Genomic DNA, 21278 nt, shown 5'->3' on the forward strand with positions numbered 1-21278 from the left:
GAGAATGAGTGTTATTATTGCTGTTGATGATGTTGCTTTTTGAGAGATGGAGTCTCACTATGTTGCCCAGGCAGAACTTGAACTCCTGGACTCTATCAGTCCTCCTGCCTCAGGCTCCCAAGTAGCTAGGACTACAGGTGCATGCCACTGCACCTGCCAGCCTATATTTTTTAAATATTCGTTTGTTTTCTGTGTATTGTTGGTTGTTTTTTCTTGTGTGAGCAACTATCAAATTTTATCATGGGTTCTAAATAGGAACTGTCTTTGAAAAGTATGCTAATGTATATTTAGTTTGGTCATCAATAATGTTAACATTCTAATAATTCCTCAATAACTTTATATTTTGGATAGGTAAACTTGATTTTACTTTTAAGAAGAAACATTCCAACTTCTGGAAAACCCAGTGTAAAAAATTCTTTCCACTTGTTCATTTGTTCTGGATGAGCTTGTAGAACCCAGCAAATTAGACTAATGTTGTAAGGTATTCTATGTTCAGATTTTTGGTTTGGAGAATTTCAATTATCTGGTAAGAAAAAAGTGAAGGCATACTTTTATTGTAAGGGAATAATCTAATAAAAATGATAGGAACAGCTCTTTTATCATGGTTTAACCCTTTTATTGCATTAAAATGTTCTTTAACAAAATATTAAGCTGTTTATAATATAAAGTACCTATAAATTTAGACACACAGATTACCTTATTTCTTTAATCTGAAGTAAAAGTTGAGTATTATCTGTGATACAGAGAATGCAACACATGGCACATTAGATAAATTTACCTTTGAAGTACTTGTTAGTTTTCGGGCATTAAGAAGTCAAGGCATTGTGAATATTAATATTAAAAATTTTCTTAAGAAAATTGCAACCAGGGGGCACTACAATTAATTGGTGTCATAGTATCTTATAGAGTAGTAGACCAGCCCCTTAAACTTATGCCTCAAGACTGGTAGGATAATTATCTCTCTCTCTCTCTCTCTATATATATATACACATACACACACACACACACACACATATAAAATACATATTTATATATAATATATATTATATGTAATATATAGAGAGAGAATTATATATATAAATTATATATATATAATTTTTAAATTATAATTCTTCTCTGGTACCTGATAGATACTTCGAGTAATGTAGAAAGTAAGATTAGAATTTCAGATATCAAGCTTAAAACCAAATAGGAAAGTTATACCACTTGTATTTTATGTTTGCAATGTATTTGCAGAAATAATACAGTGTATACAAATGTCATCACTATGCTGTAAAATACTGCTTGTGTGTATTAGTTAGGATCTCCAGCCATTGAAGTCTCCAGCATTTTCCTTACTTCCTTATTTTCCTTTTCCTTTAATTATCCTTCCAAGAATTCAAGGGGAGTAACATTTTTATTACCCTGCTTCTCTGCTGATCCTATAAGACCCAGTGGAATATAAGTGATCTCTGCCCATCAAATTCCCTTTGCTTTGGCAGGCATCTTGGGCTTTCAGCTGTTATAAGTTACATCATGAAATTGAAGGATTATTTAATAGTGTGCTGCATTGCCAAAGATGATTTTGACAGTTTGAGGCATGTATCCTGTGAAAGGGAAAATTTTTTAACTTAAGACTTAATTTTAGCCTCAGAGATTTTGAGCAGCTTAAGAATTTTAAGCTTGCAGTTTTTAGTGGTTCTTGCAGGTCTTCTGCTTGAATAGAAGGTAACTCTGGTGTAATGTTTTTTTGTATGTCTGCAGTCTTCATTAATTGCAGTGGTTATCAAAGTGTGGTTTGCAGACCTCAGGTCATTCCTAAGACTCTTTCACAGAGTTGCAAGATCAAAACTGTTTTCATAATACTGAGATGGCTGTTCTCATGATTTATCTGCCCTTAAATAGGAACAGTAGCATACCCAGTGCCCCAGCATAGTAATTTATTCTCCTCCTTCCCTTCTTCCCTTCTTCCTTTTCTCTGTACTTCTACCTTCCTTTGTCTTCTCCAATATGCCCATGCACCTGTTTCTTCATTTATACACTGAGGTTTCTAATAGTGTCCAGGGAGATCATTGGATTGTTTTGAAGATTAAATGTGTTAACATCATAAGTAATGCATAAAGTCCTTCAAATGGCACTTGACACATAGTAAATGCTCAGTAAATATTACTAATTTCAACCATTATTGTTGATGTTGTTGTTTCGTTCCCACCTCTTTAGATATTGGCTTTACCTGTTTATGGCAGTACTACTTATAATTTCTCAATTCAATTAAATATTTTGTAAAATAATGAAATTTGAGGGTCTATAAAGAATTTTGTTCTTTCTAGGAAAACTAGGTTGATTGGTTGGGAAAAAAATTGCTTTAAAAAATACTTATACATTTAGGGTGAATGAAACAGTTGTAAAACAATTGCAAAAATTATAAAAGTCTAAATGGTTTCTATACTCAGATTACTTCCCAAGTAATCACAAGAACTCAGATAAGGCCCTGGGACCTTGTAAAATGGTTGAGGAATTCCTGTAATGTAATGTTTTTAGTTAAAGTAAAATATTTAAGATGTGTTTGAATTTTAAATGATGTTTTAAACAACTTTTTTGATTACTAGTTATCAACCACTATTCCCTATTGCAGGGAACAGAAAATGAAAACGAAATTACATACAAGTATTGTCCATTTAATATGTTTAAAAGACTTAGGTGTAAAAACCAGATATATGGGAAGTATAACAATCATGATATTGAAAAGGTGGTAAGTACTTACCTTCATAGAAGGATTGATAAGGCTTTACCACATAAATGTTTATGGGTCTGTTGCCTAAGAGATTTATTAGTAGCTAAAGCTCAAGTTTGAAATAATCTCCGTCTGTCCCCTACCTCCCCCCATCCACTTTTCTACTTGTAGGGACCGCGTTGTAGCCGTTTTTGTGCAGGGTCCTGCATGGCAGTTCAAAGGTTGGCCATGGCTTTTGCCTGATGGATCACCAGTTGATATATTTGCTAAAAGTAAGATTCTCTTTATATTTACTGCTTATCCAATATAGAAATGTTCTCACTTTAAGAGAAAGAGTCATATAGTTCTGCGCATATGATGTGTATATCAAAAGATTGCTGTTAAGTAACATATGTTAATGTTTAAGCATCTGTGACATATTTTTAAAAGTTTTGTACATTAATACTTTCTGTGTAGGTGTATCTGAAAGTGAATATTGCCTATCGCACAACATCACTAATTATTTTTAGATCACTTAAAAATCATTGGCCAGGCACAGTGGCTCACGCCTGTAATCCCAGCACTTTGGGAGGCTGAGGCAGGCAAATCACCTTAGGTCGGGAGGTCAAGATCAGCCTAACCAACATGGCAAAACCGTGTCACTACTAAAAATACAAAATTAGCTGTGCGTGGTGGTGCACACCTGTAATCCCAGCTACTCAGGAGGCTTGAGGCAGGAGAATCGCTTGAACCCAGGAGCCAGAGGTTGCAGTGAGCTGTGATCACACCACTGCACTTCAGCCTGAGCAACAAGAGCGAAACTCCGTCTCAAAAAAAAAAAAAAAAAATCAGTACTGTTGCATGTCCATACATTTTGATTACAATTGATGCCAGTTTTAAATGGGTTGGCTTTTGAGGAACAGAAATGTGTAGCCATGACTAAAGTGCCATAATGACATTTACCAGCTCTTCTTTTCATCTGTAATGATTGTAAGATGATTGACCTTTTCTCTTCATTCAGATCTCAGCTCAAGTGTTCTCTCTTTAGAGAATCTGTCTCTGACTTTCCTGTTTCAAATAGCCATCACCACTTCCCAGTTGCTCTTTACGCTTTTTTATTTTCTTGATAGCACTTACCATTCCTAGACATTTTCTAATTGTTATACCTTTATTCTAAGTGTTCCCTAGCCAGAATGCAAGTTTTGATGGGGAGTCCTTCTCTGCCTTATTTACCTTCGAGTCCTCAGCACAGAAAAGTGCCTGGCATAGAGAAGCTTTCAATAAATATCTGCTGAATGAATTATTTCATGCATATTTAATATTTATTAAACATATTAGCATAGATTGATATAACAAAAGATTAATTTCACCTGTTTATTTGCTGGAAGGGGATATTCCAACAATTAATTAATTGGAGTGTTCAATTAGTAATGTAAGTAAAATTACTTTTAAAAAGTCATTTTCATGAAACAAGTATGTTTATTAGAAATGACAACTTTATTATGAATGTTGATTGTACTATTCTGAAATGTCTTATGTTTTTAGCAGCCCCAGTTTTTGTTAGTGGTACCATCATTTTTCCTTAGAAAGTACCCAAGCTTGAAAGGTTTAGTCATTTGTTCTTCTGTTACCTTCATTCATTTAAAAAAAAGAATTCTAATATTACTGTAGGAGAGTAGTCAGGGTGGTGGGAGAAATTATAGAAAAAAGATACAAACCTTCTTGGAAGGCTGGGAGGTTTTGCAAAAGCTTCGAAAGATAATTTGGCTGAAGTCAGCCAGATTCTCTTATCCGGAGCCTAATAGCAAAGGTTAGATAACCTGGGGATATAAAGAAATTCGTCTAGATAAGTTAGTTTACTTAGGCCTTTAATCAGCCGTGGGAGTTGGGGGTGGGGGGTGGGGGTGGCAATGGGGCAGGGGTTGGAGGTGGGGGGAGGGTGGCAAGGCAGTGGCGACCATATTAATTACCCTTGAGTGTGTTGGCTCAAAGCCTTTGTCATTAAATCTGTAATAAAAAAATGCCAGCGTGTGTGGGCTGCGGCCGCTGTGACTCTATGGTATCCTCCTCGTTGTCTGTGAGTGGCCCAGTCCCCTAGCCGCACGTCCAGGGAAAAACCTGTGTCTGCATACATTTTTCTTCTGTCGTTCGGCCAGGGTCTGCAGGTTGGGCCTGGCAGCTGACGTTATGATAGATTTTTATGTTATTTCTGAAACTTGAATAATGCAGAGTTGGTAAATAGAAAGTTAAATAAAAAGAGAATGGGAATTTTAATGAAAGTAAAATGTCAATGTGAATTCTCTTTTACCTACTTGCTTGCCTTGTTGAATAATATTTCAACAAAAAATGATTAGAATGTCTTCAAGATATAAATGTATGAAATTCATTAGGAATATAAAGTTTTTTATTTTTGTTCAAATTGTTAGTCTTCTGAAATTTAGATAAGAATTTAGAGAATTTTCTTTTAACAGTCATCAGTGATTTACTTTCATAAACTATTCTTTCTCTTCCACCTATTCCTTCTACACTGACTCCTTTCTCTCAGCGTTTAAGAATACTCTTTCCCCTTCCATCTTAAACAACAAAACAAAACCCTTACATTGACCTCCCCCTTTCCCCTAGCTGCTTCTTTTTCCTTTTATAGCTACACTTGGGAAAGAATTGTCTCTACCCATTCATTTTCTGTTCAAATTCCCTGTAGTCCGGCTCTTGCTCTCTACTAAAACTGTTTTCACTGAAGTCACCAGTGACTCAAATACTGGATACTTTTAAATTATGAGAATTTGATTCTGTTGACTACTCCTTTTTAAGTTACTTTCCAAGTACCTGTTATACTTTGTCTCAGATTTCCTTGCTACTTTTCCTCTGGTTATCAACTGCAGTGGACCCTTCAACATCATGCAGTTGAAAACTCCCATATAACTTTTGACTCCTCCCAAACATACATACTAAGAGCCTACTACTGTTGACTGGTTACCTTAACTGGTAACATAAACAGTCGATTAACAAATATTTTTCATGTTAGCATTGTATATTGCATTATTAAGATAAAGTAAGCTCTAGACAAAAAGAAAATGTTAAGAAAATCATAAGAAAGAGAAAATACATTTACTGTTCATTAAGTGGAAGTCGGTTACCATAAAGGTCTTCATCTTCATTGTCTTCACATTGAGTAGGCTGAGGAGGAGGAAGGGTTAGTCTTGCTGTCCCAGGTGGCAGAGGCAGAAGAAAATCCATGTATAAATGGACCCACTCAGTTGGAACTTCTGTTGTTCAAGGATCAAATGTATATGGTTATGTCCCTATTTCTCATCTCCTGTGACTCTAAATACCCTGTCAAGAAGATCTCATAGCTTTCAGTTATCACTTATATTCCCTTATTCTAAAAATTATTGTCTCTAGCTTGATATTCTGGACCTATATACCTCATTCACTATGAGATAACTTCTCCGTGATATCTCATTGATACGTCATACTCAAGCTTTTTCAAATGGAATTGGATTGTTTTACTCTCTTCCTTATTCCTCAAACTATTTCTTATTATCTGTTAGTCCTTTTCAGAAATTTGTCTAAGCCAGAAACTTGTGAGTATATTATCTCTTAGCTTTTAGTTGGTCTTTTTGCTTTCACTCTTCTGGCTTCCAGTCGTTTTCTCCATCAGAATACACTGTACAGCATTGAGGGAAAACTGAGAGCATTTGGGAGTATTTCTATAGGCCTTGATAGAAAATTGTATTGTATTTTGTTGATGTTGCATAATTACATGGAATACATCATTTGAGAGAAAATATTAAATACTGATTTGCATAAAATTGCAAAATAAAATCTTTACAAATTTAAAATGAGAAATTTAAGCTGATATCTGGATATATTTTAGATATGTTATATTTGAGGTGGCTATATTTATTGACATTTAAAAATTTTTTATTGATACATAATATTTGTATATACTTATGATGTACATGTGATATTTTGTTACATGGATGGAATGTGTAATGATCAAGTCAGTTTTTAGGGTATGTATAACCTTGAGTATTTATTATTTCTGTGTTTTGGGAACATTTCAAGTCATCTGTTCTAGCTGTTTAGAAATATATAATACATTATTGTTAAGTATATTCTCCTACTCTGCTTTTGAACATTAGAATTTATTCCTTTGTGCAGCTGTTCACCATGGCGTATGTTTAACTATGTAACAATCCTGCACATGTACCCCTGAACTTAAAAGTTGGAAATTAAAAAAAGAATTTATTTCTTCTACCTGTATGTTTGTACACATTAATCAACTGCTTTTCATCCCTCTACTTCCCTCCCACCACACACATACACACACCCTTCCAACCCTCTAGTATCTTATCATTTTACTGTCTACCTCCATGAGATCAACTTTTAAAGTTTCCACATATAAGTGAGACCATGGGATAATTTGTCTTTCTGTGCCTGATTTCTTTCACTTAATATAATGACCTTCCCCTTCTATCCATGTCGCATTGCCACAGATGACAGGATTTCATTCTTTTTTATGGCCAAACAGTATTTCAGTGTGTATATATACTACATTTTCTTTATTCATCTGTTGATGGATTTAGGTTGATTCCAAATCTTGACTATTGTGAATAGTGCTACAGTAAACAAGGGGTGTAAGTATCCCTTTGATAAACTGATTTTCTTTCCTTTTGATAAATACCCAGTAGTAGGATTGCTGGATCATCCAGTAGTTCTGTTTTTAGTTTTGAGAAATCTGCATACTGGTTGCCATAGTGGCTCTACTAACTTATATTTCCACCAACAGTGTAGGAGTTCCCTTTTCTCTGCATACTTGCCAGCATCTGTTATTTTGTCTTTTTAGTAATAACCCTTGTAATTGGGGTAAGGTAATATTTCATTGTGGTTTTGATCTGCACTTCCCTGATGGTTAGTGATGTTGAACATTTTTTCATATATTTGTTGGCCATTTATTTGTATGTTATCTTTTGAGAAATGTCTGTTCATGTCCTTTGCCCACTTTTTAATGGGATTTTTTTTTAAATTGTTGAGTTTCTTGCATATTAGTCCCTTGTTGGATCAATAGTTTGCAGATATTTTCTCCCATTCAACAGGTTGTTCTTCACACTGTTTATTGTTTCCATTGCTGTACAGAAACTTTTTTCTTTAATATAATCCCATCTATTTTTGTTGCTTGTGCTTTTGACGTCTTAGCCATAAAGTCCTTGCCTTGACCAGTGTCCTGAAGCAGTGCTCCAGTGTTTTTCTGTGTTCTATTATATCCCACTCAGTTTCTGTGATATCATTATTTTGAATTCTTTTCTGATATTTCCTGAGTTTATTTTTCATTGGGATCTGTAGCTGGAGAATTATTCTGGTGTTTTTTTTGTTTTTGTTTTTGGAGGTACCATAATTTATTTCTTTTTCTATTTTCTTGTGCCCTGTGTTCATATTTGCACATCTGGTGTAAACATTGCTGCTTCTAGTTTTTTGAATTTGCCTTTTTAGGGGAGGACTTTTTCCTGAAGATGTACCTATGATTTTGATTGGGTGGGACACTTTGGCTTTGATTCTTGGTACTGGCTGTGTAATTTCTTACCTATAAACAGCGTCAATGGTGTCTGTGGTTTCCTCAGTGGCTTAAGGTATGCTTGTTAGTGGAGGGTGTGGTGAAGTTTTACTGGGGTCAGTGACATCAGGCAGGCTAGTCCTTGGGCCCCAGTGGTGGCAGCAGCAGGCTGAGCCTGCTTGTCTTTGAGTCCCAAGGCCACGTATGCTGGCACCTGTGCTAGTGAGTCCAGATATCATCTTGGTTGCCAGCAGTGGCAGTGGTGAGCCTGGAGGGTGAGCAGGTCAGGTTTCTGGGCAGTGAGCAATGGCGGTAGCAGTGAAGGGGCAACCCTCTGGCTCCCCAGAGGTGCACACTGTTACCGATTGTGGCTTTGATGGGCTGGACGGGACAGTGCCCAGGCCCACAGGTGGTGTGTGCGGGTGGGTAGCAGTTGTGGTGGTAGTGGCAGGTTGGATGGGCGTATCTTCTGCCCCTGGGATAAGTGCTTAGGTGCCAATGGTGGAGAATGTCATAGGGCCACCCTCAAGACCCCAAATATGTGCTCGGGCACTGCTAGGGCAGCAGAGGGGGAGGACAGAGCCCAGCCAAGCTGGCCTGTCCTCAGGCCTCCAGGTCGCAGACAGGGGTGGGGTGTTCTTCAGGCCCTTGGCAGAGGGCTACCAGCACTTGGGTCCTGCTACTGGAGAGGGCAATGTTGTTTTCAGTGGCAACGGCCAGTAGGCAGGCGTCTGGGGCATGTGATCTTCCGCCAGTTGGTGGCTGTGATTGGGGGAATCTGTCCTCAGGGTGCTTTTAAATACATGACTGTTGGGGTTGTGGGGTCACTGCCAGTGGCTTGCAGTTAGGTATCATCATTGTCTGCAGGTTGGCAGGGGGTGGGGGACTGCCTTCAGGTGCTTCCCCCACCCCCAACTTAGGGTGTAGGGACTCTTGGGCCCCAGAGTAGGTTGCAGTCTGGTGGGGGCTGAGCCCTCAAAATGGCGCTGTTCTGCAGCTGCTTCTGGCATGTGTAGGGCCTAAGCATGAGCCTCCTATCTGGAGCGTCTTGTGGTCTCTAGGCAGCTTTCTCTGTTGGTGTCAGGACCCCTGAGGGTCGTGTGGCTCTCCCTCGGCTAGGATTGCAGGAATCTGAGGTGGGAATGTGAACCATTAGGATCTCTCACCCTTATCTCACTGGTGAGCCCGTCCTGGCTTCCCTTCTCCTTCCTTGCCTTTGGTGTTTCCGGTTGCTTTATCTGTTGAATTCCAGTGCACTCTCTTAGATCATCTATTTGAAGTGTGATTATCTACTCACTATTTTGGTTCTCTTTGTTTGTTTCTTTTACCCTCCTCCTAACTTACAGAAGGTGGTTCTTCTTTTTGGAGGAGGCAGGTGCCAGTTGCCTCTAGTTAGCTATCTTGAAACCCCTCTCAGGATATTTTTAATGATAAATTTCTTCAAATTATTGCTAGCTACCATTGGAAAAATACTTTTATTTAATAATCTTCTGTATTATCCCTTTACCATTTGTCATGCCATCAGTATATCTAAATATTATTTAAAAGGGCACCTTTTTTTTTTTTTTTTATCTCTTGCTTTGCTGCTTTCTCCAAAAAATGTTGGCAGCATTCATAAAGTTTGCAAAAACAAGCAATTCTGAGTTGTGTGAAATATTTTGCAGTTGCAATTCATTGTGCCACCATAAAACTGGCTTCTTACAAAACTTTGTTTCTTCTTCTTCTTCTTCTTTTTTTTTTTTTTTTTTTTTGGAGACAGTCTTGCTCTGTTGCCCAGGCTGGAGTGCAGTGGTGCAATCTCGGCTCACTGCAACCCCCCAGGTTCAAGCGATTCTCCTGTCTCAGCCTCCTGAATAGCTGGAATTAGAGGTGCACGCCACCATGCCTGGCTAATTTTTGTATTTGTAGTGGAGACAGGGTTTCATCTTGTTGGTCAGGCTGGTCTCAAACTCCTGACCTCGTGATCCTCCTGCCGTGGCCTCTCAAAGTGCTGGGATTACAGGCGTGAGCCACTGTGCCTGGCCTGTTTCTTCTCTTTTTAACTTCCAGAGGCTTAAAAACTTTTAATACTTTTTGTGAATAAGAAATTTTTTTTATGATAATATGTTGGTGTAAGTTTGTTTCACATCATTGCTTCATATGAATAAAATATTTTATGAGTGAAACTTTATATGTTTTTAAAAATTAGTGACTTATACTTTTTGAACTCTAGTATCCCAGCTTTAAATTTAAAAGTTGTCTATTCTGGTGGAAAAATAAATATCAATGAAGATGAAATCTGTTGAAATTATTAAAGAAAACTGTAGGCCATTATGGCTTTAGTTTGATCATTTTAAAAAATGTAACATATGTATTCTGAAGAATGATTAGCAAATAATTGAACAAGTTAGAAAAGCAACACCTAAGCAGAATGGAAAGGATTAAAATGTTGATTTACATTGAATGCATGAGTTTTAAAAATTGTTTTATTGACAAATTTATTTTACTTATATAAATACTACTTTGAAAGTAAGTTTTTTGAACCTTACTACATGTAACTCCTTTAATGAATTAGTTTAAATTCAAAATGAATAATTTGTGTCTGATGAAGAGACTTTTATTTATATAAGCAAAGAAATTAGAAATAAGTTTATTTTTCTGGGCACAAATTATTCATTTTAAATTTTTATCAAGAATTGAATCTTGATTAGTTGTTAACATCAAAAGCCAATATGCCAGCAGGCAACATGAAACAAGCAATCAATAAAATAAGCTATCAGAAAAAACTTCAAAAGTCAATTGTTTTCTCTTTAGAACCTCTATTACCAGGTTACGATACCGATCATAATCATATGCTAGTGAAAAAGCAAAAAATTGGGGGGGAAAAAGCTTAACATTTGTACATGCACATGCAAAACAAAAGCTCCCTTGATAATAAAGGGATTGCAAATATAATGAAAACTAGCTGGGGTGATTCAACTGGATTATTAAGGAGAGAAAAAGATTATAAGTCATTATTTTATAACCTACCTGTTTTTAGTACAACTAGTTGGGAAGTTTTGCCCTAGAATGTATCACCTGGAACAATACAGAATTGTCTTTTAAAAATGACTATCATATAATTTCACCTTCTTCTTGTCAACTTTCCAGTGGCTTAGTATCACATTTGGAATAAAATTCAGATTTCTTATGCTGTAGTTGAGAATATACATATAGGCCATTGCCTATAAAAAGAAAGTTAAACTGAAGCTGGTTGTGGTGGTGTGCGCCTGTAGTCCCAGCTGCTGGAGAGGTTGGGCCAGGAGGGTCACTTGAGTCCAGGAGTTTGAGGCCCTGGCCTACATAGTGAGACCCTGTCTCAAACCGACCAACTAACCAAACAAAAACAGCAAGTGTAACGTTTTTTAACATTAAAAAAAAAATTATTCTTCAACATAGGACATTCCATGCTTGCGTCCGTCTTGGGACCTTTGTATCAGCTGTTCCTTCTGCCTAAAATCTTCCTCTCCCAAATCTTTGCAAGACTTGTTTTTTCAATTACCTGCTTCTCCTTGAGAACCCCTCTCTGAATACTATTGATAAAAACCTCCCACACATGTGTTATGTCCTTATTCTGCCTCATTTTTCCTCAGTAGCATTTATACTGTCACAATATTGTATATTTACCTGTTTAACTGTTGACTCTTAGAATATAAACTCCCTTAGGGTGGGGACTTTGTCTTGGTCACTCTGTGTCCTTCGTGCCTACAATAGTGCATAATATGTAGTAGACAATATATGTCAGATATAGCTTTGATTACAATTTTTTAGTTTAACTTTTTAAATTGCTATATAATTGTACATATTTATGGGGTACATAGTGATATTTTGATACATATAATGTATAGTGATCAGATTATCGTAATTAGCATAGCTATCATCTCAAATGTTTATCATTCTTTGTTTTGGGAGTAGTCAGTATCCTCCTCCTAGCTGTTTGAAACTGTGTTTTATTGTTAACTGTAATCCTGTAGTGGTATGGAACACTCAAACTTATTTTTTCTATCCAGCCATAATTTTGTGTGCTTTAACTTTTTTTTAGCTTCCACATATGAGAGAGAACTTGTGGTGTTTAACTTTCAGTTTCTGGCTTGTTTTACTTAACATAATGTCCTCCATTTCCATCCATGTTGCCACAAATGACAGGATTTCTTTTTTTTTTTTTTTTTTTAATGGCTGAATAGTATTTTATTGTGTACATATATGCCACATTTTCTTTATCCATTTATCTGTTGTTGGACCCCTGGGTTGATTACATATCTTTGCTGTTGTAAATAGTACTGTGAATAGAATGCATTAAACATGAGGGTGCAGATACCTCTTCAGTATACTCATTTCCTTTTATTTGGATAAATGCCCAGTAATGAGATTGCGGGATCATATGGTAGTTCTATTGGTAGTTTTTTGAGAACTCTAGACTGTTCTCTGTAGTGGCTGTACTAGTTTATATTCCCACCAACAGTGTATGAGTTGCCCTTTCTCCACATCCTCTGGAACATTTGTTATTTTTTTGTCTTTTTTATAATAGCCATCCCAACGGAGTGAGATGATACCTCATTGTGGTTTTGATTTGCATTTTCCTGATGATAAGTGACATTGAGCATACTTTATTTGTTGACTGTTTTTATGTCTTCTTTTGAGAAATGTCTATTTAGATCATTTCCAATGATAAAATCTGATTGTTTTTATTCTTTGAAATTTTTAAGTTTCTTGTATATTCTGAGTATTAATCTCCTGTCAGATGAGTAGTTTGCAGATATTTTCTCACATTCTTTAGGTGTCTTTTCACTCTGTTGATTGTTTCCTTTACTGTGCAGAAGCTTTTTAGTTTGATATAATCTCTTTTATTTTTGTTTTTGTTGCCAATGCTTTTATTCATAAAGCCTTTTCCCAGACCAGTGTCCTGAAGTGTTTTCTTTATGTTTTCTTCTAGTAGTTTTATAATTTTGGGTCTTACATTTAGGTCTTGAGTTGATTTTGTATGGGGTGAGAGGTAGGAATCTAGTTTCATTCTTCTGTATATAGAGATACACAGTTTTCCCTGCATCATTATTGAAGACTGTCTTTTCCCCAGTGAAAGTTAAATTGTTCTTGTTTGCAGATGCCATGATCTTATATTTAGAAAAACCTAAAGACTTTACCAAAAATATTCTTAGAACTGGTAAATGAATTCAGTAAAATTGCAGGATACAAGATCATCATACAAAAACCACTAGCATTGTGGTACATGAACAGTGAACTAGCTGAAAAAGAAATCAAGAAGGCAATCCCATTTATAGTAGCTACTAAAAACACTGCCAAAATTCCTAGCAGTTTTTTTCTCTTCATCATTTCTTACCAAATTTTGTTAGTTTTCAGTCCCCACTTATCTCTTGCCACTCATATATCTTCTGTTCTATTGAAGAAAACTCTCTCTTTATCCTCTAGCTTAATAAACTATCATTATTATCTATTAAATACTTTGCAGTGGTTCTCCATGTCACTTAAATATTATAAAAACTACTTAATATGGCCTGCAAGGCTAACATTTTTCTGAACCTCTGTGGTGTATATATCCCTTCCCTACATTACTTTGCACGATGTAGTTCTATTAAATTTCTCTAGTTTCTAGACGAATATTTCTCTTTAAGCATGATCATCTTATTCACTAGGTCACTTTTGTTCTGTGCTCACTTAATTCGTACTTGGCCTTTAGATCTTAGGTTAAACATCAGTGCCTTTGTAAGCTTTTTCTGACTGAATTTGTGTGTGTAAGGTACGAGGCATAGCTTGTTTTGTGCTTTGCTTTATCATGCTTTGCAGAATTTTTTAAAATAAACAAATTGGTTTGTAGCAACCTGTGTGTTGATAAGTCTGTTGGCACCGTTTGTTCAACAGTGTGTGTCTCTTTGATATTGGTTATTTTTACAATATTTCAAACTTTCATTATTTTTGTATCTGTTATGGTGATCTGGGACTAGTGATCTTTGATGTTACTATTGAAATTGTTTTGGGCACCGCAAACTACACCCATATAAGATGGCAAACTTAAGTTGATAACTGTTGTTCTGACTGCCCCACTGACCAGTTAGTCCCTCATCTCTCTCTCTCTCTCTTCAGGCCTCTCTTTTTCCTGAGACACTGCAGTATTGAAATTAAGCCAATTAATAACCCTACAGTGACCTCCGAGTGTTTAAATGAAAGGAAGAGTTGCATATCTCTCATTTTAAACCAAAAGTTAGACATGATTAAGCTTAGTAAGGAAGGCATGTCAAAAGCTGAGACAGGCCAAAAGCTAGGCCTGTTATGCCAAACAGTTAGCTAAGTTGTGAATGCGAAGGAAAACTTCTTCAGGGAAATTAAGAGTCCTACTTCAGTCAACACACAAATAATAAGAAAGCAAAGCAGCCTTATTGCTGATATGGGGAAAGCTTGGTTGGTATGGAAAGCAGATCAAACCAGCCATAATATTCTGCTAAGCCAAAGCCTGATCCTGAGCAATGCCCTAACTCTCTTCAGTTCTATGAAGACTGAGAGAGGACAGAATTCTGCAGAAGAGAAGTTGGAAGGTAGCAGTGGATGGTTCATGGATTTAAGGAAGTAAGCCATCTCTATAACAAAGAAGTGTAAGGTGAAGCAGCAAGTGCTGATATAGAAGCTGCAGCAAGTTATCCAGAAGATCTGGCAAACATTATTGATGAAGTTGACTACACTAAACAACACGTTTTCATTGTAGACGAAACAGCCTGTTATTGGAGGAAGATCCCATCTGGTACTTTTATAGTTGCGGAGAAGTCTGTGCTTTGGCTTCAAGACATCAGAGGACAGACTGACTTTTTGGTTAGGGGCTAATACAGCTGGGGACTTTGAGTTGCAACCAGTGGTCACTTACCATTCTAAATATCTTAGGGCCGCTAAGAATTATGCTAAGTCTACTCTGCCTGTGCTTTAGAAATGGAACAACAAAGCGTGAATGTCAGCACATCTGTTTACAGCAGGGTTCAGTGAATATTTTAAGCCCATGTTGAGACCTACTGCTCAGAAAGAAAGATTCCTTTCAAAATATTAGTGCTGAATGACAGTGTACCTAGTCACCCAAGAGTTCTGATGGTGTTCAAGGAGACAAATGTTGTTTTCATGATTACTAACACATCTCTTCCTTAGCCCATAGATCAAGGAGTAATTTAGACTTTTCAGGATTTATTATTTAAGAAATAAGTTTTGTAAGGCTGTAGCTGCTATATATAGTGATTCCTCTGATGGATCAGGGAAAAGTAAATTGAAGCTTTTCTAGATAAGATTTACCATTCTAGATGCCATTAAGAACATTTGTGATTAATAGGAGGAAGTCAAAATATTAACATCACCAGAGTTTAGAAGAAGTTGATTCCTACCTTCATGGTTCGTAGATGACTTTGAGGGATTTAAGACTTCAGTGGAGGAAATAAAGATAGGGTGTGGAAATAGCAAGTGAACTAGCATTAGAAGTGGAGCTTGAAGATGTGACTGAAATGCTGCACTCTCATGCTGGAACTTGAATGGATGAGGAGTTCCTTCTTACAGATGAACAAAGAAAGTGGTTTTTTGAGATGGAATTCACTCCAGTGAGCACTTTTGTGAAAATGCTGTAAACATTGTTGAAATGACATCAAAGGATTTAGAACATGACATAAAGCATCAGAATTTGAGAGGATTAACTCCAATTTTAAAGGAAGTTCTTCTGTAAGTAAAATGCTGTCAAATATTATCACATACTTCAGAGAAATCTTTTGTGAAAGGCAGAGTCAATCAGTGCAGCAAACTTCATTGTTGTCTTACTTTCAGAAATCGCTATAGCCACCCTAACCTTCATCAACCACCACACCCTATTCAGTCAACGGCCATCAACATTGAGGCATAATCCTACACCAGCAAAAAAATTAGGACTTGCCAAAGGCTCAGATGATTGTTAGCTTTTTTTTTTTTAGCAAGAAAGTACATTTTAATTAAGGCATGTACATTGTTTTTTAGACATAATGCTATTGCACACTTAATATAGACTCTGATACGGTGTTAATGTAACTTTTATATGCAATGAGGTAGGAAATATGTGTAACTCACTGTATTATGATACTTACTTTATTGCGGTGGTCTGGAACTGAACCCACAGTATCTCCAAGGTATGGTTGCACTCTTGTATTTCTGTGATAACCTCCCACCCTTATACTCTTTTCTTATTGTCCTTCACTGGACCATGTGTATTTTATCTTACCTTATTCCTCATTTTAGTCTCCAGTGGCTGGCATGTATAAACCCTGAATGTTTTTAAAGATAATATTTTAAAAGATCACTTTAGTTATAATGTGGCTTCAGTTGATAGAAGAAAGTTTTTTTTTTTTTTTAATTTTGAATAAAAAAATGATTACTTCTCTCCACCCCCTCTGTAGTTAAAGCCTTCCATCTGAAGTATGATGAAGTTCGTCTGGATCCAAATGTTCAGAAATGGGATGTAACAGTGTTAGAACTCAGCTATCACAAACGTCATTTGGATAGACCAGTGTTCTTACGATTTTGGGAAACGTTGGACAGGTAATTCTGATTCTAAAATATGCTTATGTGTGTTTTATTGTAATTTTTCTGTCTTAGTTAAATTTTAAGTTGCATAAATTTGTCAGTCTTGTTCTCTAATTCCCTTCTTTTAACATTAACTTGATGCTTATCTGTAGTAAATAACAATTTTTTTTTGTATAATTACTTTAGATGGAGAGTTTAATATAGCCTGATAGAAGTAACACTAAACTGAGTCAGAACTTAGACTTTAGTCTTGGTTTTGTAATCTGTCTCTAATTATCTGTGTGATCTTTTTGAACCTTATTTCCTATCCAAGGAACTTTTGATTAAGAGAACCCTATGTTTTTTTGCAAGTACTGAAAGATCTCTGATTCTGGATTTATGTTATGGATGGTTCACAAAAGGAAATGAATTTTTAAAATTTATTTTAATTATTACTGTAGTGTTCATAAAACCCTTTACATTAATAAAAGTTTTGTAATTGGCAAATTTAAGAACAGCGTATGATGACAGTAAATACCACTGAATCGGTTCTCTTTGAAGTATGCTCCTTAAAAGTCTGTAACATTCTTGGTGCGAGTCTCTCACAATATATGTGAAACATATATATTATTTTAGCTAGAAGCTCTTAGATTATATTACTTAATAAGAGGAGTGTTATTTCTAGCTTTTTCCAGAAGTCCTTATATTTCCAGTTTTCTAGAAAACAGCATTTTATTCTGTTGATTTTAAGTTTTAAGAAATGTCAGCCTGTTTTTACATACATTAATCTAAAAATTCTAAAATTCCTATAGTCATTATAACCTACCATATTTTTTTTCAGGTACATGGTAAAGCATAAATCCCACTTGAGATTCTGAATTATTTGGCTCCTCCATTTCTGGAAATTGAGACTCAAGCTTTATGAATTTATCAAGAACTTAAAAATGAAGAAGGTCACAGATTGATCTTTTATAAGACCTTATTTGATGCTTTGTGCTTCAAGGAGATGATGCCTGTCATCCATATAAGCAAACTTTTTGGCTTACAACTATTTTTTTAATATTAGCCTTCTAGTCTGTAATGGAAATTGTATATTTTGATAGAAGTTTTTTCTCCATTGGTTAAATTAGCATTACTTAAAATTTGTTTTAGAAAATAAATGCAGGTTATAAATGTGTGTATATTTAGAGATTATAAAAGGCTCTCTGAGCCATCTTCTGATTTTTCATTGCTCTATAATTCTTTTTACTAAAAATACTATGTTGTGAATGGTATTAAATTTTAGTCTCTGGAACATCCAAAACCAAGCAAAGGGATGTGACTATTTTGAATGAATCAAAATGTCAAAACCTGTATGTACACTATATCTACACTTACTCTTTATTTAAAAAGAATGATGAAAAATCAAGAACAATTCTTCAATTTGAACTGTTCAGCCTTTCCAAGATTTCTTTATTTACAAATGATTACATTTAAATGAATGTACATTCTTCTCACTGACTTTGGTGATTTTGAAACCTAGAATGATGTGTTTCTATCTGTGATATCTTTCCATTTGAAAAAAAATCTCAAAACACAGATTAAAACCACAATAGGCTGTAGTATTTTTTATTTTGGGAGCCAGAGTATGATTTGGGGAAAGAATATGTATCAACCCTGTTGCAGTATAACTTTAAGCTACTTTTCTCTTTAGTCCACCTTTGATTCTAATTTTTATGGTATAGGATTTTGAATCTTCTATTTTAGGCTTGTCAGTCTTGGAGTTGTTATCTTCCACTATCCCTAAATATTGATAAACTCCCAGGCACCAAAGAAAACATTTGCTTAATTGTCTGAAAAGAAACAAGAGAAAAACACTGGTATTTTTATGTGTGTATTCAATATGGTGTAAAATATGAAAACTATATTTTAACTTAGTAAAATATTTTTTACTAACAAAATGTTGCATCCAAGGTACATCAAGTGACCATTTTCCTTGAACCTTGATTTCAATTTTTTTTTTAACTTAAAAGCAACTAGGAAGCTTTGCTTTCCTAAACTGTTTTTGCCATTGGAATTTTTGCTGATCACAGTCTTATGTCATTTTTTTTCTCTGTTTTTATTTCCAGCAGTTTTCTCCAAGGTTAACATATGTTTGGTAAACAGGCCTTTCATAGGTATTAAGCTGACATTATCTAGCTTCTTAATGAAATTTAACACTGTCACAAAAATGGGAAGTTACTATTTTTTTAAGTAGTCACATAGTTCATACCACTAGTAACTAGAAAAGATATTTATTCACATGGTATTTACAAGGCTCTTCAGAAGAGAACAGTCAGCATTTTAAATTACTAGATTTTAGCATACTTACAAGGTTTGAACAGATTCTACCCCTATTTTCCTACCTTCTTAGCATCTTCTTTCCTTAAAGATAAAAGAAAAATTTGTTCACATTAGGCTTTCTTAGCATATAAATCTGTTTCCAAAATAAATTACATGTTGTGTAAACTTTCTCCATGATGAAATAGTCAAGGACCAGAATCTGTGATATTTTTATGTAAGATTACTTGTCAAGACTACTACAAGTCAATATGAACTACCTTCCCATAAAGATTTTTGGTATTTGTACTTATTTATGAACTTTACTGGATACGGAATATGGTTAAAATTAGGAACATCTACTTTGAACGAGGTTTATTTTTCTATTTTGAATTTGCCTTATGTATATTCAAAGGCTTATGGAAATACTGTAAAGGAACATTAGGAAAAGGACAAATACGCTGTAACCATCTATCTTAAAATCAGACCCTTAGTATAAGTACCTCTTTTCTCTTTTTCTCTTTGATAATTTAGTCACTTATTTAGGTCCATGTGATTAATTTCATTCCATTATTTTTTAGCTGTTTGTTCTAAAAAACAAAAATTTTCAGCCAGTCCCTATTTATTTCCCCCATGCCATGGTCCTATATAGCAGTACTTAACACAGTGCCTTGCACATAGTAGGCATTCAGTAAATACTTATATGCATGAATGAATAATGTATTTTCAGTGTAACAAATTTATTATAAAAGTGTAGTTTGACTCTACTTTGTCTTGGAGTTTGAGAGTACAGAATTACAGGGAATGAAGAGAGGTATAAGTAGATATTTTACTGGAAATGAAGTATAAATTAATAACTTGACTTACCCGTCCATAAGTTACTGCTAACTGGAGATACCCTTGTATGCCCAACCTGTAAAGGAAAGTTCTATTTCTATACTCATAGGACATTCTTCTCAGTCAGGGAACAGTAAGAAATATGTAAGTTTCACTCAGTTGCTCTCAACCCTGACTGCATGTTAGAATCATTTGGAGAGTTTTTAAAAATACCTATGCCTGAATCTTGATTCCCATTTTCATGTAATTTGAGACAAGACCTGGTCATCAGTATTTTTTTTTTAAGTTCTCCAGGTAATTTGAATGTGCAGGAAGGATTCAGAATCACTGGTTTAATTTGTTATTGAAAACAATGCCAGTATTAAATGTGTTTCCTCTTCCTTCTTGTCTGTATGTGTGTGTGGTTTTTGTTTTGTTGTTTTGTGACCACCCTTTGCACTAGACGATCCCTGTTATTGGTGGTATTGGCCTGTATTCCCATTGACAAATGCAATTTTAATTATTTATTTAATATAGAAGGGGTATTTTACTGTTTAATATTTAAACAATGTTTAATGTATTTCATTATTAACTAGTATTGTAGTTTGTTTTTTTCCCATGTCTCCATAACCTTTACTAACATTTGTTTTTAGCAGCACAACAGTAATCCTTATAGAAACAACTAATTTATAATGAGGAAAATCTCATAATTTTTAAGGCAGAAAGAAGTATTAATATTTGATCTGCCATGCAGAATGAGACAAATACAGTTTGCTTATGAAAGGAAAGTGGCATACTTTTAAATTGGTCTACACAGAAAAGTACAAGTAAACTATTCATTTAAATAAGATTCATTATCTAATAAATATTGAAGGGAATATTTTTCCTAAATAAAAATTTTTGTGACTGCTAACAAAAATTAAAGTGATTACATTGTTCTTTTTTGGAGGGGTGGGAAGGAATATTTGTTGAACTAAAGTATATAAAATTTTTTGAGACTAGCAGTATATGTTATATTACAAATGAAACAATTATTTATAAAAGCTGGTCAAATTAGGATTAGAAAGTAGCTTTAAACTTTGTGTTTTGAAATTGCTTGTTTAAATGCAAATTATGAGTAAGATAAGTTTTTAAATTTTTTATTTTTAATTTTTTTGGAAGTTTATTAAAGCCCTTCATATACACATACTTTTTAAAACAAAGATTCTTAATAAATAAATCATTGGTTTGTCTGGTTAAAGTCCATATAGAATGCTGAGAAGTAATTTATAAAATAAGAACTATAGAAATTTGTTCTCAGCTGAAAAGTTGGCAGCTGCTCTTTCTTTAAAAAAGTACAACATGAAAATTTAATTACATTAGCCTTAGTATTACTTGACTGAATTTCTA

General features: G+C 35.0%; 1 protein-coding gene across 1 annotated transcript in view; it reads left to right on the forward strand.

Moving 5' to 3' along the window:
* The window catches only part of CDC73 (cell division cycle 73), a 140780-nt gene extending 119972 nt beyond the window's left edge, over positions 1-20808 (forward strand). The window contains exons 15-17 of the mRNA XM_005540291.5: positions 2885-2985; positions 16670-16811; positions 17617-20808. Coding sequence (XP_005540348.1) covers positions 2885-2985; positions 16670-16811; positions 17617-17653 — 280 coding nt within the window. The 3' untranslated portion in view covers positions 17654-20808. The remainder of the gene's footprint in view (positions 1-2884; positions 2986-16669; positions 16812-17616) is intronic.
* Positions 20809-21278: the final 470 nt, after the last annotated feature.

The sequence above is a fragment of the Macaca fascicularis genome, chromosome 1 (assembly GCF_037993035.2).
Source record: "Macaca fascicularis isolate 582-1 chromosome 1, T2T-MFA8v1.1".
Classification (NCBI taxonomy): Eukaryota; Metazoa; Chordata; class Mammalia; order Primates; family Cercopithecidae; genus Macaca; species Macaca fascicularis.